A 25008-nucleotide genomic window follows, 5' to 3' on the forward strand; every position below is an offset into this window, starting at 1 on the left:
GTACTTAGTTGTAAACTGATTTAAATTTAGACCAAATCTAGACGCCTATTTTTGACAGTTGTATTATCAATTTACGTTTGCATATGACTTGTTTGAATTACCGATTTATTATTTAAACTATGGAGTGTAGACTTTGTCTCCGTTCTGCTCCAGTCGAGTCCTCCGTCTCCATCCACGATTATCCTCATCCACTAGTTCAACGTATTTTGGCCTGCTGTCAGCTACAAGTCCGTTACAAATGCTTTTAACAGCTCAACCGGTAACACAATAAGAGACTCATTGCTATTATTTATTTTACAGGTTAACAGAGATGATTTGTTGCCAGATACGATATGTCTTTTATGCAAAAACAATCTCGGGTTGTTGAGCAATTTCAGAAGCATTTGTATTCAGAGCGAAGAAACACAGAAACTAAGGCTGACCGAGATTTTAAATATCAAAAATGAAGAAACTATATTGGATGATTTAATTTGGGAGGATGAGATTGGTAATAATTCAACATCAAATGTCTGTCAACCAGGTGTTGACGATGAAATCAATGAATCAGAGTCAAGCAATTCGGGAAAACAGTTTTTGGAAGGAGATTATTCAAAGCAAAACGCCCTATTAATTGAAAATGATAATGTCAGGAAAAATTCGCAATTTAACGCTTAAGTGTAAAAAATGTATGCTTATAATTCATTGTATAACCGTAGTTATATTTTGCAGATACTTGAAGGAAAATCCTCACAGGAAAATCCACACAGATGTCAAATTTGTTCTATATTGTTCACTACTAAAACTAGCCTCATGGAGCATATGAATTCTCACACAGGGATAAAACCATACCGATGCAAAGTTTGTTTGATTTCGTTTGCTCATAGATCTTCCTTAAGTAGACATGCTATAACTCACACCAAGGAGAAACGGTTCAAATGCGAAATCTGTTTAAAATCGTTCGCAATCAAACATAACTTTCTGGTTCATATGAATTCCCACAAAGGAATTAAACCGTACGAATGCGACGTTTGTTTGATTTCATTCACATACAGGTCTAACCTTAATAGACATGCTAAAACTCACACCGAGGAGAGACGGTTCAAATGCGAAATGTGTTCTAAATTGTTCACTGCTAAAGATAGCCTCGTCGAGCATATGAATTCTCACAAAGAGATAAAACCAAACCAATGTGGAGTTTGTTTGATGTCATTCACTCATAGGTCTACCTTAAGTAAGCATGTAAAAACTCACACCAAGGAGAGACAGTTAAAATAAGGCATTTGTTTAAAGTCGTTCTCTGAAGGATATCCTAGAAGTTTATATAAAATCTTACACAAATGGTAATGTTAGCTGAAAATCGTTTACTTCATGTGAAGTGGCTCACTGAGTAGAAACTGTGTTTTACTAATGTTTCTTATCGAGAAACATCTGGATTTCTCATTTCTCTAGATGTTCGTGGATTTGTAAATTCTCGTTTGCATGCATATTTTTTGTGACTTACATGTAGAGACCCGTATTTTGGGCACTTTGCTATTAACCCTTTCAGGAGTACGACCGTACGGGTACGGGCAAAGTAAAATGGCCCTGTCAGAGTATGACCCTACCCATACGGTTTGACACGTTCAATCACTCAAAATACTCTACCTCTCTCATTGTTCGACATATTTGCATCTCGGTTGTTTTCAAGTGTTGCTGAGGTTTCTCTTTCACTCTTGTGAATATATATTTTTGTATTCGAATAAAGAAACCAAATTTAGCGAGGCGTGAAAGCCAGTTAAATTTTGATGACTGAACATGAAGACAATTTTTTTTCTAAAGTAATATTTTCCACATGTAAACACTATAAAATATGTTCCGAACGAATAACATCGACATCTCTGACTTTATTTATTATTTCATTTGACCCTAATAAACATAATTTAGCGTGAAATTAGAATTTTATTTATTTTCGAGAGAATTGTCAGGGATGCAAGGGAAACTTTGTCCAAAGGGTCGCCACCGGGCCATAAATCAATCATATAATCGAGCGAAATATGTCAATTTTACAATTTCCCACAAAATAAGAGTGTTCGCCCTGATTTTTCGAGTCAGTTGATTCCGAACATACACTAGAATCGGATCTCGGTTTTATATTGGATGCGTTATCCAATTAGCGTTATCGAAAGCATTCGCGTCTTGTCGACTCGGTACATAAAAACTTTTTTTGTGAAGTGCATTATAATATTTTTTGTGATCAAGTGTAAATAAAAATTGTGATCAAGTGTAAATAAAAATTGTGATCAAGTGTAAATAAAAATTGTGATCTGCTCGTTTTAAAATTCAAAATGTCTCAAAGATCAAATGATCAAGAAATAGACTAATTTTTTTTTTTGAAAGTGAAGATGAGGATATGGTGGATAACTTGGATGACTTAATTCTCCAATTGAATAATTCTTCAGACGAAGAAGAGACTGATGATGACGACCAACCACCACCACCCAAAACGCAGTCGGAATGACGAGAGAAAATGGGAAGATGGCGACTTTACTCCTCAAATACACCCATTCAATAATGCATTATCCGGAATTCAGCCAGGATGTCGCATGCAGACAGAACTTGATTTTTTCAAACTGTATTTCAATGCCAATGCAATGAACATAATAGTCAAAGAAACAAATAGATACGCCGCTCAAATCAGTAGTAATCTAAGTGAAAAGTCGAAGCTAAAAAAATGGGTTGATACAAATGTTTCGGAGATGTATGTATTTTTGGGTACTATTGGTCCACAAATCCAATCATTGCGACTCCGTTCTTCCGTGTTCTGTTTTCACAGGATCGATTTTTTATTTTATTACGAGCGCTTCATTTCACAGACAACACCGTTCGTAATAACGACAGACTATGGAAAATCCGGCCATTATTGGATCCAATCAAAAGATCGTATAAGGAGATATTTCATCCTTTCCAAAACATATGCATTGACGAAAGTCTGTTGCTTTGGAAAGGGTGGTTATCATTTAGAATCTACATTCCCAACAAGCGACATCGCTTTGGAATAAAGCTGTTTGTCTGTTGTGATGTGGAAACAGGGTATGTTTTGGACATCATTGTGTACACCGGCAAACAAACAGAAATAGAAACAGACCCAGATCTTGAAGTATCTGGGTCTGTTGTGAAAACAATGGTAAAAGATTACTTGGGAAATGGACATAGATTGTATATTGACAACTGGTATTCACATGCTCACAAATATTCATGAAAAGAAAATGGTTGAAACAGATGCAATCAATTACACGACAGGTGAAAATATCAGCAAACCTGAAGCCGTAGTGGATTATAATTTGAATATGGGCACTGTCGATAAATCAGATATGATGATTAGTTTTATGGATACCTCAAGAAAAACACTGAAATTTATTTTTTTTTATTTATATATATTTTAGCTATCAAACTAATTTAAAAATACATCTTAATTATTATACTTAACTCTAAAATTTATAATTAACTTATATGTACTGTCCCTCACAGAGGGCATTATACATGAGCACACCCCTGTGAAAAACACCCCCAGCCGTCTTATTCTTTCTTACTCTACTTACAACTAGTTTGTCCTTATTTCTAGTATAAAAACTATGTTTATCTCTATTCCTTATTATATAATCATCAAAATACTTAGGTAATAACTTATGATCTAACTTATAAACGAAAGACAATGTACTAATATTTAGACTAATTCTAATACTCATCCATCCTAATTCATCTAACATACTTCCAATACTCTTAAATCTACTCACATTCAAAATACCTCTCATTGCTTTATTCTGTATTTTTTGAATTTTTTCTAAATCTTGGCCACTAAACAAATTAAGCACAGTGGCACAATAAACCACATGTGGCAAGACAATTGAATTAAACACTAAAATTTTACTTTTTTTACTTAAAATATTTCTTAATCTACATAATATACCAAATTTTCTAGCCATTTTTTTTTATTATATAGTCAGCGTGCATTTTAAAATTTAGTCCTGAGTCTATGTTTACTCCTAAGTATTTTATATTTTCAACTTTTTCAATTAACTTATCATCAATTCTAATTTCATTCAATATATTTTTATTTTTACCATTCAACCACATCATTTTTGTTTTATTCACATTCAGCTTTAATTTATTTTCACACAACCAGTCATTCACATAATTTAATTCTATATTTAAAATCTCAGACATTACATCAACATTCTTTCCAATTATATATATCAATGTATCATCTGCAAACAAATGTAATTTACACTTCTTAATTACCTTAACAATATCGTTTATATATAATATAAATAATAAAGGTTCCAATTTGGACCCTTGCGGCACTCCATGAGGTGTTACAAATTCAGAGGATAACACCTTATCAATTTTTACTATTTGCCGTCTATTAAGTATGATTGAAGCCACTTTAATACTATGCCATTTATTCATATCTTATATAATTTTTGTAATAAAATATTCCTATCTACTGTCTCAAACGCCCGTTTAAAATCTAGAAAAACTGCTCCAACAACCATGCACCATCAATATTTCTTTCATGCCAATCCCTCTTCGCATTACGCAAAACATTCACACATTCATTCATCTTTCTTTTATACTCTAACCAAGCCTTTTCTAATTGGATTACATCCATAGCCTTAATAATATTCTTATCAACTAAGCTTTCCTTTACTTCCTTGGTAAACCAAGGTTTCAGCTTATGCTTATGCATGATTCTTGTGGTTTTTACGCATTTACTTTTAGAATATGTTATATTACGATACATTATCTCCCACATTTCATTCGCACTATCACCAGCCTTTCCCCATTCACACTCCTTCAACAATTCATTCATCAATTGATAATCAATGTTTTCTCTTTCAGTCACCTGCATACTTTTAAGTCCTCCGTTACTAAACCGCTGTCCCAAAAACACGTTGACAATAGAATGGTCTCCTATATTCGGTACATCTTTCGCCTCATCCATTATATTTGTTATAACCAAATCAATGAAAGAGCTTGATAAATTATTCACTCTCGTTGCTTCCGTCACTTTTTGTTTAAAACCCAGTTCATTTACCCAATTTCTCAACTTTTTTACATAAAATTCTTCTGTCTGTAACCAATTAAAATTCCAGTCCCCAAACATAATTATATTTTTACTCGCATCTATACTTCTTTCACTCAATTCTTCTAAAAATTTAAGAAATCTTCCACTTCTACCATTCGGAGAGCGGTAAATTACTATCAAAAACACAGTAACTCCATTCACAAGCACATCCACACCAATTGTCCAAAACTCACCATCAACCTTATTAACTATTACATTACCGTAACTTAAATCATCCCTTAAATACAATAGTACCCCACCCGTATGTCTAGAATTAGAGTCACACCTCAAAACACAATATCCATCTATATTCAGCTCAAAATCTTCAAAATCACTACTTACATGCGTTTCACTTAAACCTATAAATAATGGTTTTTGACTTACAGTTAAACTCCAAACCTCATCCTTGTGAGCAAAAAAACTTTGTACATTTATACCGATACCTTTTGGTGGTTGCTATATATTATTATACTTAATTCTATTTCTAATTAATTCTATATTTCTTTTCGGTCTCCGTGACGAGACAGAATGTTAAATTACAGAAAACGCAAATATCGGAAGGCAAAGATCGAAAATCGAAAGATCTTAAGTCGAAAGATCAAAAAAAATAGTGCATGGTAAACGGTACATACTCACTTAATTTGCGCGAGCAGGATACAACAGGAACAAGAGGAACATGCTTTTCCTCCCGTATTCTGCGCGCGCACATTAATACGGGAGGAAAAGCATGTTCCTCTTGTTCCTGTTGTATCCTGCTCGCGCAAATTAAGTGAACATGTACGTGAGTATGTACCGTTTACCATGCACCATTTTTTTTTTATCTTTCGACTTAAGATCTTTCGATTTTCGATCTTTGCCTTCCGATATTTGTGTTTTATTAAATTTTTGCAATCTTCTTTCGTTTTGTTCATTTCCTGCGTTTTTTTGGTAAAATTATTGTAACGTCTTTATTATTATTTTTAAGTGCATTTGCATAACTTAAATTATTTTCATTCTTATTTACACCACTTTTTAAAATGTTTAATTCCCTGTTGCTTTTTAATAGATTGATGTCTTTTTCTATATTGTTTTTCAAATTTTTAAATTCACTTCTTAAATCACTTATAACTAAAGGCCGGAATCTGAAGGGGCTGTTTATTGTTCAAAGATTGTAAATGCATTGTTAAAGATTTGCCGAACCTTTTTTACAAAGCATTTACAACAATTGAACAATAGGCGGCACGTTTCCGGCCCCTTCAGATTCCGACCTCTACTTATAACATCCATAAATTGTTCCTTATCATTATTTTCTTTTTCACATATATATTTAACTAATTGTTTTACTGAATTAATTAAAAATGTCTTATTATCATTCGATATACTGTTAGTTTTTGTGGTTAAAATGTCCAAATTTTTTTTTTCAATCGTAATTACTTCTGAAGCCATTGTTATACACTTACTTAAAACATAAACATAATTATATATTACAAATTAAAGTTTTTTTTTTTTAATTGTTACAATTTCGTTGCACAAATCGCCACACACGCAATCAACGTCTGTACTCGAACACGATAAGAACACGACTATGTACAAAAAGATTTTCTTACGGTTGATTGATGTGTCAACCCTGAATGCCTACAATTTATATTTAGTAAAGACAGGCGAGAAACCTCAATTCAGCGACTTTCGGCTAAATATAATTAAACAAATTGTTCAAAACTATCATAAGGTGAGACCATCTCCTTCCAGAGGTAGAAAACCTCGAGAAGACCCTGTGAGACTTAGGGCTAGACATTTTCCACATCCAGTGCCTGAAACAGCTGCCCAAGGATCAAGAACGCAGAGAACATGTCACGTGTGTCGTCATTCCGTAAGACGCCCAAATATGAGAAAGGATACACGATGGATGTGTCTTCCATGTGATATTGCATTATGTGTACATCCTTGTTTTGAAGATTACCACACGAGAAAAAATTATTAATTTTGACGTAAGTTTTGTATCAACTTATCTTACATATTTTCAAACTTTTCAATACTAAAGGTATAAAAAATTTGCAGATTCGTACCCGTTCGAGACTCCGTGATTGAATAGTCACCAAACCCCACCTATGTACATATCTATATAATAACACGGATAATCAGTGGCAGTAGATTCTACTGAGTAGACCAAGAATTATTAGAATCATGTTTTTGTTCCTAAGATATTATAAATAAGCTACATATGTACCTATATTATTTTATTTTTTGCTATGATCAACCGTAAGAATTGAGTTATATTTTTTTATAAAAATCTGTTTTTCAGATAAATTTTTGAGAATCACTTAATAAAAATTTTTGAGAATCACTTAATGTTTACCTTTGATTGTAATCTAACTATAACAATAAAATTATGTTTTAGTTTATAAAATATATCATAAATAAATTCTATGTAGATAAGTTTTTCAAGATAAAAATAAAAAAAAGTTGAAAACCACTGATTTCTTTTTCTGTAATCCAATCAGAAGAATTGTTGTATTTTATGAAATATATATTAAATAAATTCATTATAAGATAAAAATAAAAAGTTGAGAACCACAAAACCGTCTAAAAAAGTTGAAAACCACTGAACTTTTATTTTTTATTATAATCTCATTATAATAAGAATTAAAATTAATTGTAATTTAGTTGGTAAAATATATTATAAATAAAATCCAGAATAAGTTTTTCAATATGTCAATAAAAAAAGTTGAGGACCACAGAACTTCTTAAAAAAGGTTGAGAACAACTGAATTTTTAAAATTTAATTTAAAGTTGATTATATGTCATACATTAAATATAATTAAAATCTTCTAATTGAAAAAAAAAACTCACTCCTGAGACGTTTCTAATGTAAAAATTAACTCACTACTCAAAAGGTTAAAAGCGATAAGTTGGAACTATTTTTTTAGATTAATTTATTGTAATTATTTTGAAAGAATTTTATTAGCTCAATTGAAATCTAATGTCGGAGATTATCGAAGTTCGTCACGAATATGAAATTATTAATTAGATCCAGCCTGTACGGACCAGAGAGATGTAATAAGAATAGAGGGGCCCTTGTGAATAAATAATTGTTGTCAATTTTATAAATACGCTACATCGCACGGAATACAATTGGATCAATTTACTTATAAAAATGTATCCCATGTTGTTTATTGTGTGTTTTTGAATGTATTGTGCAATTTTTGCCGATGCTTGCCCATCTTGCGAGTAATATAAACAAACAGAGAAGTTTTTATCGGACATACATCGAGCACCAAGCGTCAAATACGACTGATTCTAAAATTATTTATCTGTCCGTGGACAGAATGTCACTTGACAACAAAAGAACACCTAAAGCCACTTCTATTAATATTACATTTCTCTGGTACGGACAACCGAATACAACTACGTACATTTTAAAAGTTCGTGAAAAAACCGAATTCCAAAAGTAAAAAACCGAATTCCTATTTCTAAAATAGCTGTCATATTTTAGTACGCGAGACAGGAGTGTTGACCGTGTCCCGGTCTAAGAAAACACCGTTTGTGTTTGTAAGAGGATCGTTTATTTTTGTTCAATCGTTACAATGGTTATTGTATGTACGAAGAGGTTGAGCTTCGGAGAAGTGAGCTGGTTGAACTCCAGAGGTTCACTCTGGTGTTGGGAGCTGGTGCGTCGCTTTATATACGTTCTGGCTTGAAGCGTGCCGTGTACAGATGATTTGTCTTCGTTTCCAGGACAAGTGTTTTAGGGGCACGTGTTGACCTGTTTTCGGGGCGAGCTATGGGGTCACCGCCAGGACGTCGTTCGTTTAAGAATGCGGTCATGTGCCACGTGTAAACGACTTTTAAGACATGTGTTGCGGTTGCCTGATGATATGACTGTTGGGTTTCGTTCGTTTTACGATCGAGCGATGAACTCTTTCTTCTGGAATAGTCAAAGGGGACGTTGCCCTTGAGTTATGCATGTTTGTACAGGATCGATGATGAGATCACTGGTTTTGATTCGTAATAGCACAAGTTGTGCTATATTCCTACAATATTATTAAACAATGGATCGGACGTTTTAACTAAAACTATATACAACCGTCATATAATAAAGTATGGAGGATGAACGAATGAGACGACTGGCATGTTAATGCACGTGTTTATTATATGACAGCTGAAGACAGAGTGAGTAGTAGCTCTCCGAACCCAGCCGAGTTGGTTCCCACTCGCAGGAAGGCAACCAAACTCGACCATGTCGTATAAGCGAGCCGCCACATCACTCCCCCCCCAGCATCAGCGATACCAAAATTACAAAGAAACAAATTTTACAAAAGAAAAAAATTATTGTTACACAAAGAGAAAAAAAATTATTACGTGGGGAGAAAAAAATTGTTGACGTGGGTCATCCGCTGTGTACATAGGTGTACCGCCCTGAATGGTCGGTAGATTCGAGGGCGGTGACGTCGCGAGCAGGACGGTGGGTGGTCCGATGGTCGCGCCGATGCGATGCGATGCTGCGGCGGCGCCGCTCTTCCGAGGCTGATGTCGGTTGGTGGGGCGGCGGGGGCGGCAGGGGCATCGATGTGGTTGATGATACTCCGAGCTGGACCGTGAGTCGTTGTGGCTCGTGGAGGTGTTGTAGCGCTGCCGCCCGTCTCGGCGTGACGACGCTCGTGGGGACGGACGGGGCCTTGATGATGATGATGATGATGATGGTGCTGAGGTGGTGTATGTCTTGTGGTGCTGGATGACCGTTCTATGTGTAGTGGATCGCGCATGACTCCACATCCAGCTGTCAAGATCGTCGTCTCATTCGCTCCCCCATTTTTGTAAGCACCTGTCATCGACGTTGTGGCTGGACGTCGGTAGGTAGGTAGGTAGCCGTGTCTGCTCGTTTATTGTCACCCGCGGGCCGCGACGCGTGTTGATGGCGATGGGGGCGCGGCGGGTAGCTTCTCCCGCCTGGCTCGGCGAGGCAGGGATGAGCGGCATGTTGAAATTGATCGAGGCTGCGTGGCTCGATGTCGGGGGTCACCAGTATGGAGGATGAACGAATGAGACGACTGGCATGTTAATGCACGTGTTTATTATATGACAGCTGAAGACAGAGTGAGTAGTAGCTCTCCGAACCCAGCCGAGTTGGTTCCCACTCGCAGGAAGGCAACCAAACTCGACCATGTCGTATAAGCGAGCCGCCACAAAAGCTTTTAAGACGCCGTACTATAACCGAATGCCGACAAAAGGCAAAAATAAAACTTTCGAGACTGTCATTATATAAATGATGACGTTATAGTTTGGCATTTTTGATCCCTATAAAATAAATTATTTACAAATATTTTCGTTGCAAAGAAAAACGCAAAACAAACAATATTTTATAATATTTTGAGAAGCATAAAGAACAGTTTTCTCTCGCAAAGTATCCGCACCTATCTATCCGCACTCTAGTCATAACCTCAACCGACATGTTAAAACTCACACCAAGGAGAGACGGTGCAAATGCGATATTTGCTTAGTCATTCACTCCGAAGGATATCCTAGAAATCCCAGTATCCCACTGAAGAAAAACTACACAAATGTAATGTTTGCACAAAATCTTTTACTTTGAAATATAACTTTGTGAATTGTAAAAACTGTTTCACTAGTGCTTTTTCTTGAGAAAAATCTGAAATCTGGATTTCTCATTTCTCTAGATGTAATAAGTTTTATTTTTATTTCTTCGCATTAAAAAATTAATCAATGGTCCACCATTGCTCGCATTTTTTCGGTTTTGTTTTTCAGGGTTCGGTGATTATTCCGCAGAAAGTGATCTTGCAATTTGCGCAATACTCCGTTTACCGTTTTTCATTGCATGTGCAACTTTGAATGAAATTGAAATAAATTTTACAACCCAAATGATTATGAATTTACTTTTTCCTCTTTTACCGTATTAACGCTACGTCCGGGGAGTGGGGGTAGCAGGATGCCAACCTAATGGAACAGGATGACAACGATGAGGAAGACGTCGTGCTATGCTGCGTACGGACCAAACCAACGACGATTTTGGGCCAACGTTTTAACCAGCAGGATAAAACCAGTAGCGTACAAAATATCGAAATAAAAATTAAATTAAATATCAAAATTAAAATTATTATTATTATATTAAAATTAAATTCAAATATCAAAATAAAATTATAATCATTATATTAAAATTAAATTAAAATATTGAAAGTTAAAACAGAACATGCCCAATTTAAATAAATTTTCGAGATCGACCTAAAATAAGATAATCAACAATCACATATAGGTAATCCTCGACTTAAAATGTTTTGACTTACGAAGATACGCACTGAGATCGAAAAAAAAATCAAAGAATTATTATTTTTACTTCCCCGTAATGCGCAGTTACTGAGAATATCTCATGTATTAGTATGGGTGACCGAGCAATCGTCGCAATCCGGTGCGTTGTCGGTATATCAATCGAAATTTTTTTAGTCTTTAATTATTTCTCTCGTCGAAATAAATCAATTAATTAAATCATTTCAGAGGTAAAATTTATCGGATAATGTCTTCAATTGTTTCTCTCGTCGAAATAAATCAAATAATTAAATCCATCTCAGAGGTAAAATTTATCGGATAATGTGTGATTATTAATTTTATTTCGACGAAATAAAAAAAAACCCTTTGACAAATCACCGACAGTTTTTTTTGTTAAATGTTTCATCGACGGCGGAAACACAGTAGTATATCGTGACGACTTTTAATAAGATAACAACAAGGTTTTTTTTCGCTCGTAATCAGAGAAATTATAATATTTCTCTGGTTGTAATGCGTATCGTCGTAATTCAAAACATTGTTGTAATTCAAAACATTGTTGTAATTCAAAACATTGTTGTAATTCAAAACATCAACGATGATCTAATTTTAGCTCAATCTCGCTCTTTAGCTTAATTTTGATATTTAATTTCAATTTGTTAATTTAATTTTTATTTCGATATTTTGTACGCTACTGGTTTTAAAAGTTGGCCCAAAATCGTCGTTGGTTTGGTGCGTACGGACCATTACAACTTGAAACATTGAAAGCTCTTCAGACAAAAAAAAAATGCGCTTTTATTTTCCTTGGCTTCACAACAGCTAATGGCTCAAAGATTCCCTTTAATTATTTACTTTTTACAATATGTTTATTAGTGTTTGTAATAAACTGTGATTGACAAAATAATCTTGACATTTAGTATATGGTCGACATTCAGCGTAATTGTTTCCCAGCGACATCGATGTCATGTCAACGACTACTGTCGTTGGTTTCTTCAGGTATTGTTTTGCGGAATTACATGTAATTTTTAATATAACTATTGTTATCAAACTCACATTTATATTAATGTATACTTTATCGCTTAATCCCATCGTAAATATTGTAATTTCGTTTATTTTACAATTGATATTTGACCTAACCTCAAAATTATTCAATCAATATCGTTTACCTATTTGTGTTGTATCATATTTCATAAAATTTGTACCGTGTGTTGAGTTTTATTATGCCAATATCAAATTTGACGAGAAAAAATATTTAGCTTTAATTCAAGCTGATAGAAATAAATAAATTTATTTATAAATCCATTGCTAATATGAATTGAATATTATTGATAAATGTGCCCATAATTACAAAAGTGGTCTAAGTCAAGAAAAAAAATATTTTTTTAACCCTTTGCCCACGGCAATAAATATAGCGAAAAAGCCCTGTGGCACCTTTTTCGCGAATTTGTCAATCGAGTTTTCGACCTTAAATACAGATTTTAATATTTACTCAAGTAACCAGATATGTTAATTAACACATAAAGTATTATTTTAAACAATAAAATACATAATATATCTCGTAGTTTTGGATTAATTGTCAAATAATCATTCTTCATAATTGTATGAAGACGTGACGTCACATAAACGAGGTTTCAGTATGGTTCCATAAAAAACTAATTTTTGACTGGTATATATTCATTTTAAGCAAATTGAATAGATGGCATTCAACTCTCAGTAATATATTCAACCAATTTTGAACCTTAAAACAGTTGAATTAGGCGCATATACGCCTCAAAATCCCGTGCAAAGTTCAGAAATTCTATGACAGACAGCTGCTCTACAGACTTTTCGCCCAAAGCTTCCGTAGAAGACGGCCGCGGGCAAACGGTTAATCAATTACATATTACAAAATAACCAATATTATACAATAAAATCGACTTAAAAACAAAATTATTTTTCCTGTCTTGGACCACTCAATCTTTGTGCAAACTATTTCATACCACTTTCAAAGATTCAATGGAATAATTTTTGTAAAATTTGAATTTTTAATATGCAATTGAAAGTTATGTATATTTTCATTTTTAGATTTGTTTGTACGAAGCCCTGATTGTTATAAAATTATAAATAAAAATGAGTTCTCAACATCTCTCGCGTAGAGAGGTGGAAGAATTGCGTCCTTCCATTGACAAAGTCATATACAGATGTCTCGGTTACAGCGATTCTGCGCTGTTATCGGCAGCTTCGTCGTGCCTATCAAATGGGTATGTATATCTTTTCTCATTAATTTTTTTCGATTCGTACAGTTTCTAGACAAAGTTGAATGGATTTTCAGTTACGATCGTCGTAAAACTTCTGACAAACTATCAGCCATCGTCGACAACAAAAAAGCCGTCCGACTCGCTGAAAAGCTGCTACAACTAGCGGACGAAACGATCTCTGCCTCGCAAAAAACGTCGGCCAGCTCTAAGAAACGTTCACACGACAACAACGAAAGCAGTCACCGCGATTCTAAAAAGAGCAAATCGGATGGCTCTAAGACGTCGTCGAAAGACAAATCTATCAGCAATGGGTCTTCTACTACTGTGAGTATTATGATTTTTATTTGTTCGTACATGGAAGCTTAACACTCTTGAAATTATATTTGATTTGATATTTTAGGACACAAAAGGCGCTAAACATAGTGAAAATAGTGAACCGGTAGAAGGAGAAACCACAGTTTTAAGTGCAGATAAAGTTAGGTTGATGATGGTGAACGCTCAAAAGGAAATTGAAGAACGTAAAAGATCGTTAAGTGCTTTAAAAGGCAATGATAACATGTAAGTACTTTTTGACATTTCCAGGTTTCGCCCTAGATTACTCTGGAGCAAATGAAAGTTGAAGAAAAAACCCCCTAAAATGGTTGAAACCCAATTAATTGGTGGCTCAATATTGAAAACCATAAATTCTGACCGGAATTCATTTTTAGTAGTAATTTATTTCATATATCAACGAGAAAGTCACATGCTAAATGCCTTCGAAATGTGGTGCTGCAAGCTAATGCTGAAGCATGGACCCTGACGGATGACACAACTAGAGGCATTTGAGATGTGGACATACAGAAGGATGCTGAGAATCTCATGGATGGGTAAACATGTCGAAGTGCTCAAAAGTGTGAAAAGGCGTAAATTGGAGTACTTCGGACATGTGATGCGGAACGAAAAATTCGATCTCCTGCGCCTAATAATCCAGGGGAAAATCGTAGGCCAACGCAGTCGGGGCAGGCGGAAAACATCATGGCTAAAGAATCTTCGGCAGTGGTACGGCCTCAGCATCCGAGCAGCAATGGACAAAATAAGAATGGGACATCTAGTTGCCGACGTTCTAGGAGGACATGGCACATGAAGAAGAAGAAGAAGCTAATGCTGTGCATTCCATGAACCACAAGACGCACGAACATCTCCATCCTCAAAGGGTATTCAAAACATCTTCATCATTGACAGATTTGAGTCTCTCATAAATTCCAATGCTTCATAAAGAAGTGAACGATTTTATTTACCTATGTAGGTGCCTTGATGTTAAGAGAAGGAGGAAGCCAATCAGAAATCTGCAGAAGAGTGGGAATGGTGAAAACGAGGATGATCAGTCTTACAAAAATATGGAAAAACTGTTCTATAGTGAGAAAAACGAAAATCCGTCAATGCGATCTCTGCTAATCCCCATTGCATCGTTTGAAGTTGAGGCACGGACGCTAAAAAGGAGAGAAAGGGATATGTTAAATGCTTAGATGCATCGAAAATCGTACAGACATCCCATTCCTCAAAGAGCTGGCAGTTTCAGAAAGACTCAACAGCATGTAGAAAAAGGATTCTTTCCTACTGTGACCATATTGCCAGGAAGAATGTGGAGAGTCTAGAGAAGCTGGTAGTCACCAGAACACTAGAGGGAAGGTGAGCTAGAAGACTCTCATAAGATCAGATCAAATTCACGACTAGGAGTGGAGGCGAATTGTTTACTGGATTCCAGTGATATTCACCACCGGATCCCATACCAAACGAGAAAGTAGATCAAAGTTTTAGTATTGTGGGATTAAGAAGAAGTTAGAATTCCTGCAACTATTGTTTCCGAAACCTACATCCGATACTAAGCCCGCTTTAAAGGTCAAGGAATTGACCCTTAAAGCCCTCAACATGAGGCCACCACCCCCCCAACGAATACAGTCTAAGAGACTCTTTCGTCGGAGAACGAGACGGTTGTTCATGAATATCGCACAAGAACAACCGCACATCACTGTTCTATTAAAAAAAACCACACTGTACATAACCAAGTACAACATAAACAACAACGCATGAACACATAAAGCGCGCATGCGTTAGGAAACAATATCTGAAATGTGCCATGCGAATGCACGCACACTTCAAGTAAACATACATGTATGCATGTTTGGTCTTGATTGCAACTCATCAATGGTTGCCCATTGATTGCAACTCATCAATCCCTGCAAAAACATGGCATTGTACAACTTCGCCAGCCTTCTAGTTCATCTCAATGTACATAATTATGTACATACTAGTTGTTTTACAAATTCATACACTTTGAAATGAATAAGATTTAAGGATTTGAAGCCTCGTACATCATAAGTGTGACGTCGACCGTAACCGAGTCGAAAATAGACGCTTTGGGGTGCTAGAGACGGATACTTAAAGCGAGATGACAGATTGATGATACCGCAAGAGCTGAGGGCATCATCCATCTGTCTTAGCCGTATCCTTCAGTTATTTGAGCACATCACTGTACAGTCTGGAAAAATTGGTCATTATTTGAAGTGGAGGTAAAGGAAGATCCCCAACAAGATGGAGTGACAAGGTCAGGGCTCACCAGCCAAAAGACGGGAAAGTTGCGACCTTCATACAATACAGAATAAAACGGCAAAGAAGATACGTTCTCCAACACATCATGTAATAGTAATAACACTGTTCGACAAATGACGAACTATTTTTTGGTTCAGAGACGAGATATGACTTTTATTATAGAATTATGCCCAGTAAACACGAATCTGGTAATAAAAAATGTTGATTGGCTCGAGATTCGTAGATATATGTGTTTTAAAAATCGCGCGATTTTTCTATATCTTGGTGTTGTTCGGTCGATGTCTCAAAATCTGTCAATTTCCTGTTCAAAATGAATATTGGAATCTATTGTCGGGTATTTTATCTTCCATTTGTAGTACTTTTCAGCTTTCAAATCTCTCTAAGTAGTCATCCAGTTCAAATCAAAAGTCAAAAATACGTATTTTCACTTGGGATTTTTTCCCACTGTTAATACTATTTTATATTGAGTTTTTTCTATTGAAACATGTTTATTGAGATAGTGTTCTGACCAAACTATTTTTTGTTTTCGTTTAAAAAGGTTAAGTGGAAGTGTGCTGAAGTTTAAATCGGTAAAATTGCTTTAATCGTTTATTTTATCGAGGTAAGCCAGTTATCAATAGAATTTTTGTTATTAATCTATAAGAAAAGTCATATCTCGTCTCTGAACCATTTTTCGTGTCAAACAGTGTAATTGGCGTTTGAAGTTCTCAACATTTTCACAACGAATTTTTGTATGAAATCAAATCAAAATAATCAGAATTTGAAACATCAAATCTTTCGGCTTTTATCTTGCTCCTTCGTTTGCTATCAATTCTGCCGCATTTGCTATTCCTTATAAATTTGAACCTTATCGAATAATTCTTTTGCAGGGAATCGAATCCAAATTCAGCGGCAGTGAATGCGGCCAAAGCTGCCGCCGCTCAAATAAAAAATCAAATACACCACAGTCCAGGGTCACCGATGCCGCCACCGGGCATCATCAAGCCGGTCCTATACTCCCAGCCAAGTCAGTATTCAAATTGACTACGTAACTATCCAACCGACGTAATTTATATTAATTTTTCAAATACTCTTTCAGCTACGACTATATTCAGTCGAGAGGATTACGAGAAGCAAAAGCGCATGGCGGAACTTCAAGTCAAAATCCAATCCAAACTGTCGGGACTTGGAGCCATAAGCGGCGAAAAGCCGCGCCCCCTAATCCTCGATAGGGAAGGACGGACAGTCGACGTCACGGGTCGGCAAGTCCAACTATCTCAAGTCTTACCGACACTCAAGGTAAACGTCCAGCTCGACGATGACGAACTTTATTGAGCTCACATGTCAAAAATGTTAATTCTTTTGTAAAAATGATAGAAGGTCCTTTGAACCAATTTACATATTGTTGCCGTTCCTTTCTTCGATATATATATATATATTGAGTGAATGCGACAATATAAATATTGAGTGAATGCGACAGTTGCGCTTCAGCCAGATAATACGTATTTTAAATCGACACAATCGAGGTTTCGTATTCTCCGATTTTCTCCTCCGAAACTGGACCAATTTTAAAAAAAAATTCATCATCGGTATGAGAAAGATATTTTCTATGCATCTGTGCGCGTATTTTTTTTAAAATCGACCGTTAAATAAGCACGCTGGACTCTTTTCGTGGGTGTAAAAGAGAGGCGATTTTATAGATGTTTGGCGGCTCCTAGCTCCTATAAAAAATAACTAATCAAAAAAATAAAACGATAGATGCATCCCAATGGTGGATATCCATAGCATATTAAAAAATAATTTCTCTAGTGCCATAATTGAGGAAGGGAGAAGTCTAATACGTTTGTATGGACAAAGCGCTGGTGTCCAACCCTCTTAATATTTTAAAGAGAACATATATTTTTTATTAATATTAGTGATCTAAATTGATAAAATATGATTAAAATATTGACTGCATTGCTTTAGTTTATGAATTTTTTTATACCATTGTGTAGATTCGTCTTATTTCTTCAAAATAACATTGTAAGATACATTACATTTACCTATATTATGTCGATAGTAATTTGTTGGCTGTCTAAGCAATGATGCGCTAGTTTATATTTGGGTAATTTCACCCACTGAATGGATTTTCTATAAGTCGAGACTCGTTTCATTAGAATTTTAAGACAGATATAGGGATACTTCATCAATCAAATCAAAATTTCATTTCTGGGCGTTTATATTTTGGCCGTGGACGTTTTTTTTTCGACTAATAAAGGACGGATACCAGTCAAGAAATTGATATTGTTCTCGCATCTTTTGAAAGGACGGAAAGGAAAAATATAAACTCTGCCCAAAAATATCTCCTGCGGCCACCATTGCCATAGTATTGCTGACGTCTTTTCTGTTGAAAGCCCCCCATGCTGAAAATTTCCAACTAGGATTATTTAGAAATCCGATAGAAAGCATGTATAAAAATTGTAGCTAATCTAACCAAACCCTAGATAACTGCCGCCGAGGATTTCGATTTTTGTAAAGGTGTGTTTAGACTCTCTAATATATCTTGCAACAATATAAAATAATCAAAAGAAGTCTATTAATGAATGTATTTTTCCAAAACTAGTTCCATCTTCGTCATTGTTGTTAATATGCAATGCTCACAATCTGAATGCCAAGCCACAATCTAAAATACTCGGTATCGGGAATTCGTTGACAAATGAATGACATGGATTAAACAACCCGTGTTCAATGTAGTTTTTTTTTAACCCTTTGCCAGCGGCAATAAATATAGCGAACAAGCCCTATACGTGGCGGCACCTTTTTCGCGAATTTGGCAATCGACTTTTCGACCTTAAATACATATTTTAATATTTACTCAAGTAACCAGATATGTTAATTAACACATAAAATATTATTTTAAACAATAAAATACATAATATATCTCGTAGTTTTGGATTAATTGTCAAATAATCATTCTTCATAATTGTATGAAGACGTGACGTCACATAAACGAGGTTTCAGTATGGTTCCATAAAAAACTAATTTTTGACTGGTATATATGAATTTTAAGCAAATTGAATAGATGGCATTCGACTTTCAGTAATAAATTCAACCAATTTTGAACCTTAAAACAGTTGAAATAGGCGCATATAAGCCTCAAAATCGCGTGCAAAGTTCAGAAATTCTATGGAAGACAGCCGCGCTACAGACTTGTCGCGCAAAGCTTCCATAGAAGACGGCCGCGGGCAAACGGTTAATGCTACTTGGAAAGGCTTAGCGGGTAGTATTCTTGTTTACTTTGTACATGCTCAAAATACAACGCCTTGTTGGCAAAACGCCGATCAGCGTTGGTCAGCATTCAAAGAGTTAAATGTACAATTGAATATGTATTTGTTTAATTTTTATTCTAAAGTTAGACTGTTGATATTGATGAAGTACCCCTATTTCGGTCTTAATGATTCTAATGAAACGAGTCTCGACTTAAAGAAAACCCATTTATTAAGTGGATGAAATTACCCAATATATACTAGCGCATCATTGCTTAGACAACCTATAAATAACTGTCGACATAATATAGGTAAATGTAATGTATCTTACAATATTATTTTGACGTAATGAGATGAATCTATCCTTTTTCGGATATAAAAAAGCGATTTAGCAACAGATTTTTGTTTGAAAACCCTCACATATCGTTGTAATTTTTCTACATCATAAGTTTACTAGTGGTTTGAAAATAATTATATGTATGTTTATCTCTTCAGGCTAACATCAGGTTGAAAAAACGCGAAGAGCTGAAGGCGCAGCTCGGTTCAAAGCTCGGCGTCGAACAGGAAGAAGCTGCATGGTTCGACTCCAGGGTTACTATGCGTCCGGCCTTACGTACGAAGCGAGCACTTCGTTTCCACGAGCCGGGAAAGTTTCAACAGCTAGCTGATAGGATTCGTATGAAGGTAGTGGAGTTCCTGTCGTCTGAATTGTCATTTTATTCGTTTCGCCGTTGTAATGCGTTGTTTTTGACCGTTTTCAGGCTCAGTTAGAAAAGTTGCAAAATGAAATCTCTCAGATTGCCAGAAAGACTGGAATATCATCAGCGACTAAATTGGCTCTCCTTGCTCCGGACACTGAATGCGCTGATGAAATACCCGATTTGGAGTGGTACGTTATATAATATCGCTCGTCAGTAAAGAACCTTTGATAATACCGATTTTATCCAGAAATTATAAAATACATGTTGAAACAGGTGGGATAGTGTCATATTGATGACGCCAGAAGAAAAAGAAGCCGCTGCTGCCAAGAAAAAGAGTGAAGGTTTGGTGACCAATTTAGAGGACTCGGAAGACATAAAGAAGAATATCAAATATGAAGCAATCAGCAACCTCGTCGAACATCCATCTCAAATCAGACCGAGTGCGTAGATGTTCCAAAAATCTAACCGACACTCAACGATAATAGTGTTTAATTTGAATCAAATTTTCAGATGAAAGTTCTAAACCCGTATACATGCCAGTCTTTTTAACCAAGCGAGAGAGAAAGAAACTGCGCCGACAGACAAGACGGGAAGCGTGGAAAGAGGAACAAGAGAAAGTCCGGCTCGGATTGGAAGCACCCGCAGAACCTAAACTCAGGTATGAAACGCTCGAGTGTCAGTTAGCTATTTTCGCAAAGGTAATTATAATGAAGCATGCTTACATATCGAATTTATAACGTAGGATATCAAATCTGATGCGAGTGCTGGGGTCGGAGGCGGTGCAAGATCCGACAAAGATTGAAGCGCATGTCCGAGAGCAGATGGCTCGCCGGAAAAAGGCTCACGAGGAAGCCAACGCTGCTCGTAGGCTGACGCACGAGCAGAGACGGGAACGTCACTCTACCAAATTAAAAGAAGACACTTCGACCGGCGTTCATGTCGGAGTCTACAGGTACACTCACACGTGTAAAAGTCCACACATACATATCATTCCAAATGGACGCGTCAGCTAATATGTGCTTTGTTTCAGGGTACGAGATTTATTCGAAGCCGCCGCCAAGAAGTTCAAAGTCGAGAAGAATGCTCAACAATTGTTCATGACAGGGTGTGTATTACTACACAGGGGATGTTGCGTCGTCATAACCGAAGGCGGTCCCAAACAACATAATAAATATAAAAAGTTAGTATACTGGTATATTTGAACAAGCCGGGATGTTAAGTGAAAAATTACGGCACTTACCGAGTCTCGCTAGCCTAATCCGGGGTCTCTCTTGTTTACCCACGAATGCACTTCAACAGTGGATATTCTCTCATGTTCCCACGTTACAATAGCTTGAGAAAAAAATGTATAAATACAATGTATATGTAAGTATACCAGTGGCGGCTCGTCTATATGGGCTACAAATGCAAGCTATTTTTGCCGTCCATATGAGCTGCAGGGCTGCAGACCTCCCAGTATAGTACATACATATGTTTGCTATTTTTGTCTGCGTTTGATCATCGGTATGGTCAACGAGCTAATACAGTCTGACTAATCTCTGCAGACCCTCCACTATGAATTCTCACGAGCCGCCACTGATGTATACATATGTATATATATATTTTTTTTACTATTAAAATTCGCTAGATAATTAATTATATGTATTTCAAAGCAATAAAAAACCACAATCGATAGAAGAAACGGGTCTACGTGACGAGACAGAATGTTAAATTACAGAAAACACAAATATCGGAAGGCAAATATCTTAAGTCGAAAGATCAAAAAAAAATGGTGCATGGTAAACGGTACATACTCACTTAATTTGCGCGAGCAGGATACAACAGGAACAAGAGGAACATGCTTTTCCTCCCGTATTCTGCGCGCGCACATTTATATGGGAGGAAAAGCCTGTTCCTCTTGTTCCTGTTGTATCCTGCTCGCGCAAATTAAGTGAGTATGTACCGTTTACCATGCACCATTTTTTTTTGATCTTTCGACTTAAGATTTTTCGATTTTCGATCTTTGCCTTCCGATATTTGCGTTTTCTGTAATTTAACATTCTGTCTCGTCACGGAGACCGGTATATATTTTTTTTTACTATTAAAATTCGCTAGATAATTAATTATATGTATTTCAAAGCAATAAAAAACCACAATCAATAGAAAAAAACATATGACTATGGATTCCAATAGTCACTTTTGGCACAGCAATACTAGATTTTGAGTTAAAGACCGCCAAAAACTAAAAATTACATTTTTTAAAATCTCTGTCAGTCTGTCTCGTATGCGTTCCTATACCGTTCAACCGATTGCGATGAAACTTACATGAGTTATTGTGTGCATGCCCGCGTGACGGTTTCTGTAAAAAAAAATCGCCCAATAACGCGACCGGGAATTGCATGCGTTTTTGTGGCATTGCAACGCATGCCGGGTTCAGCTAGTATCTCATAAACGAGAGTAAGCCAACATAAATCATTAAAATATTGATTAGCTTCACTCTGTAAACTCAAAAACGTGATTTTTTTTTTTGTTACCACATTTGTATGTTAGAATAAGTACATGAGTTGAAACTTTCATAGATTGATGCTGAGGAGAATCAAATGGGAGGAGGACAACGTGAAAGACAACGATGGAAACATGACGCCAAACTCGTGCCAACTAGTCTGGGAAGGAGTCACAAAGCAGCGGTCTTTCGGAGAGGTTCGCTTCAAGGTGTGTCCGACGGAGAGAGCCGCGCGAGACCACCTGGCCAAGCATCGAGCACAGCACTATTGGGATCTGGCCTACAGCGGCTCTGTACTAGACCAAGAATAAAAACAATACACACTATTATAGTTTCATTGCTTAGAATACAAACCACAGTTAATGTCATCATAATAAACTTATATACTATATATATGTATATATATTTTTCTATGTCAATTTATTTCACTACAACATTGAAATTCAATACTTGTACAACAAATAGTATTTAGGAGTCTACCTCACAGCACCGAAAGTCAAAAGATCGAAAAAGCAAATATCAGAAGGCAAAGATCGAAAATCGAAAGATCTTAAGTCGAAAAATCCAAAAAAAGGGTGCATGGTAAACGGTACTATGTATATACATATAATATATATATCAGTGGCATGTGGTGAAATTATCTCTCTTTTTGTCATACAGCCTTGTTTAATGTGCGCGCGCAGGATACGGGAGGAAAAGCCTGTTTCTCTTGTTCCTGTTGTATCCTGCACGCGCAAATTAAGTGAGGATGTACGACGGAGGGGGAGAGACTTTTACCGCACGCCACTGATATATATGTATACTAACCGTTTTTCATATGTATGCATGATAAACGAAAATTTTCGATTTTTTAAGATTCGGTGCGGTGGCGGTCACCCAGTATTTGGATAGGGCCGTCGCCCAATCGCTAAAATCTCGTATCATTGGTATGTAATAAATGGTTCTTGTCTGCGTTACAGTTCTACTTTCACATTTTAGAGGAAATCAGTTTAACACTAACTGTCTTTGAAGCAAATGGGTGTTGTCGTATTAAAAATTATCTCCCGTGGAGAGTTAAATGGTGTATATGTTACAGTAATTGCGATGATTGAGTAAATGTATACTTTTGGTAGGCTGATAAGTAAATGCATTCACAAGCAATGTAATGGTAGACGTGTGCTTTCACATCGGATGTGGTAAAAGTGTGCACGAACGAAAACGTATGATTCTAAATGAACGATTTTACTTCTCAACCTAAACTAGTAGATAGAAAAACATCCCCGTTTTCAGACCTTTGTCCGAAAAGTTCGGTGATTGAGTCCAAATTTTTCACGCATTAGGGCGAAAACACACTGTGTGGTATAGGATGTCATGTGTCCTTGGCTTCCCGCTGTGACTGTAGACAGTGGGAGTTCCTCAAACCAAATTCGGGTGTAGTTGCACGTGCAGAATGCATAATTTCGGGAGGTCGCACGTGTATGCATATCCATATGCATATACGTGCATAAGAAATGTAAGTTTCTCCTACATTTCTTCAAATATGGAATTCGCCGTTATCGATCACTGTCAAGCACGGATAAAATATCACCGAAAACACTCCAGGGGGTGATTTTTGGGACTATGTCAGTAGCGGCTCATAGTGGGGGGCTGCAGAGATTAATCAGGCTGTAGTAGCTCGTTAACCGAACCGGTGATCGAATGAAAACAAAAATAACATGCATATGTACTATACTGGGAGGTCTGCAGCCCACGTGGACGATAAAAATAGCATGTGTTTGTACTGTACTGGGAGGGCTGCAGCCTCGCGGCCCATATGGACGAGCCGCCACTGGACTGTGTACCATGTATATAGGCTAGGGGTGCTGCGTTCTTTTCGCATAGTTTAAAAAAACAAGTACCACGTCCCACTCTTTACGCCCTTACAATGCAAAATATGATTCTAGGACATTTCATCGCAAGGCATTAAATTGCGGACAACTTCATCGCATGAGCATTTCATCACACGACCATTTCATCGTGTGAGTTCTCTCACCGTTATTCAAATATTTGAAGCAATGTTCTGTATAAGTTACTATTAAAAAAAAAAATTGAAAACTGTAACGAACGATTTTACGCGCGTTATCTGATCTCGCGGTGGGTGATGCAGAGGGCGGATAAGTCGTTCTTCTTCCAAGGGTCGGGTTATATGGAAACGTGAACTAACCTTGGGATACAGTTTATATATAGTCGGGGAGGTTCCTGACTGCAAATCGTCTCGTTGATAACAGCTTCCTCGTGGTTGGGAGCTGGCTCTGCGGTCCTCTCACGGCTGATGTTTCTCCGGAAACGGCGTGAGGAATACAGGGGACGTTGTGCTGGAACTCAGGGGAGGGAGTGATGCTGCACTCGACCTCACAGCGGTTCTTCAGCAAGATGGCAGATCTCTGGGCCCCGTCTCCCCGTGGAGACGTGCACAGGA

General features: G+C 36.5%; 3 protein-coding genes across 5 annotated transcripts in view; 2 read left to right on the plus strand and 1 right to left on the minus strand.

The window, feature by feature from the left end:
- The first annotated feature begins 2 nt into the window (after positions 1 to 2).
- Positions 3 to 7510, plus strand: LOC143913033 (uncharacterized). Of its 2 annotated transcripts, XM_077432541.1 has the most exons (5): positions 29 to 227; positions 301 to 624; positions 709 to 837; positions 6792 to 7050; positions 7121 to 7510. In XM_077432541.1, exons 1-4 carry the CDS (start codon positions 120 to 122, stop codon positions 7041 to 7043), a joined length of 813 nt encoding a protein of 270 aa, XP_077288667.1. In that variant the 5' UTR covers positions 29 to 119; the 3' UTR covers positions 7044 to 7050; positions 7121 to 7510. The 2 variants fall into 2 exon arrangements, with proteins under 2 accessions (XP_077288666.1, XP_077288667.1); XM_077432540.1 differs by lacking the exons at positions 6792 to 7050; positions 7121 to 7510 and having other exon boundaries at positions 3 to 227; positions 709 to 1906.
- A 1097-nt stretch (positions 7511 to 8607) lies between these two features.
- Positions 8608 to 25008, minus strand: part of LOC143913042 (uncharacterized) — a 253269-nt gene continuing 236868 nt past the window's right edge. The window contains exon 3 of the mRNA XM_077432555.1: positions 8608 to 9129. The gene's annotated coding sequence lies outside the window, so the exon portion shown is untranslated. The remainder of the gene's footprint in view (positions 9130 to 25008) is intronic.
- Positions 12254 to 24626, plus strand: Prp3 (pre-mRNA processing factor 3). Of its 2 annotated transcripts, none has more exons than XM_077432480.1 (13): positions 12254 to 12334; positions 13403 to 13578; positions 13650 to 13899; positions 13976 to 14133; positions 17034 to 17170; positions 17243 to 17442; positions 19884 to 20072; positions 20150 to 20277; positions 20363 to 20529; positions 20600 to 20747; positions 20832 to 21041; positions 21120 to 21269; positions 22648 to 24626. In XM_077432480.1, the coding sequence occupies exons 2-13, from the start codon at positions 13448 to 13450 to the stop codon at positions 22880 to 22882; spliced, it is 2103 nt and encodes a 700-aa protein (XP_077288606.1). In that variant the 5' UTR covers positions 12254 to 12334; positions 13403 to 13447; the 3' UTR covers positions 22883 to 24626. The 2 variants fall into 2 exon arrangements, with proteins under 2 accessions (XP_077288606.1, XP_077288607.1); XM_077432481.1 differs by having other exon boundaries at positions 12268 to 12356.

Source organism: Arctopsyche grandis, chromosome 6, assembly GCF_051622035.1.
Source record: "Arctopsyche grandis isolate Sample6627 chromosome 6, ASM5162203v2, whole genome shotgun sequence".
Lineage (NCBI taxonomy): Eukaryota > Metazoa > Arthropoda > Insecta > Trichoptera > Hydropsychidae > Arctopsyche > Arctopsyche grandis.

Coding starts and splice junctions, on each gene's coding strand:
- LOC143913033 (XM_077432540.1), top strand. CDS start 120: ATGGAGTGTAGACTTTGTCTCCGTTCTGCTCCAGTCGAGTCCTCCGTC. Junction 228..300: donor TGGCCTGCTGTCAGCTACAA/GTCCGTTACAAA, acceptor TTTATTTTACAG/GTTAACAGAGATGATTTGTT. Junction 625..708: donor TATTAATTGAAAATGATAAT/GTCAGGAAAAAT, acceptor TATATTTTGCAG/ATACTTGAAGGAAAATCCTC.
- Prp3 (XM_077432480.1), top strand. CDS start 13,448: ATGAGTTCTCAACATCTCTCGCGTAGAGAGGTGGAAGAATTGCGTCCT. Junction 14,134..17,033: donor TTAAAAGGCAATGATAACAT/GTAAGTACTTTT, acceptor ATTCTTTTGCAG/GGAATCGAATCCAAATTCAG. Junction 17,443..19,883: donor AAGTCTTACCGACACTCAAG/GTAAACGTCCAG, acceptor TTATCTCTTCAG/GCTAACATCAGGTTGAAAAA.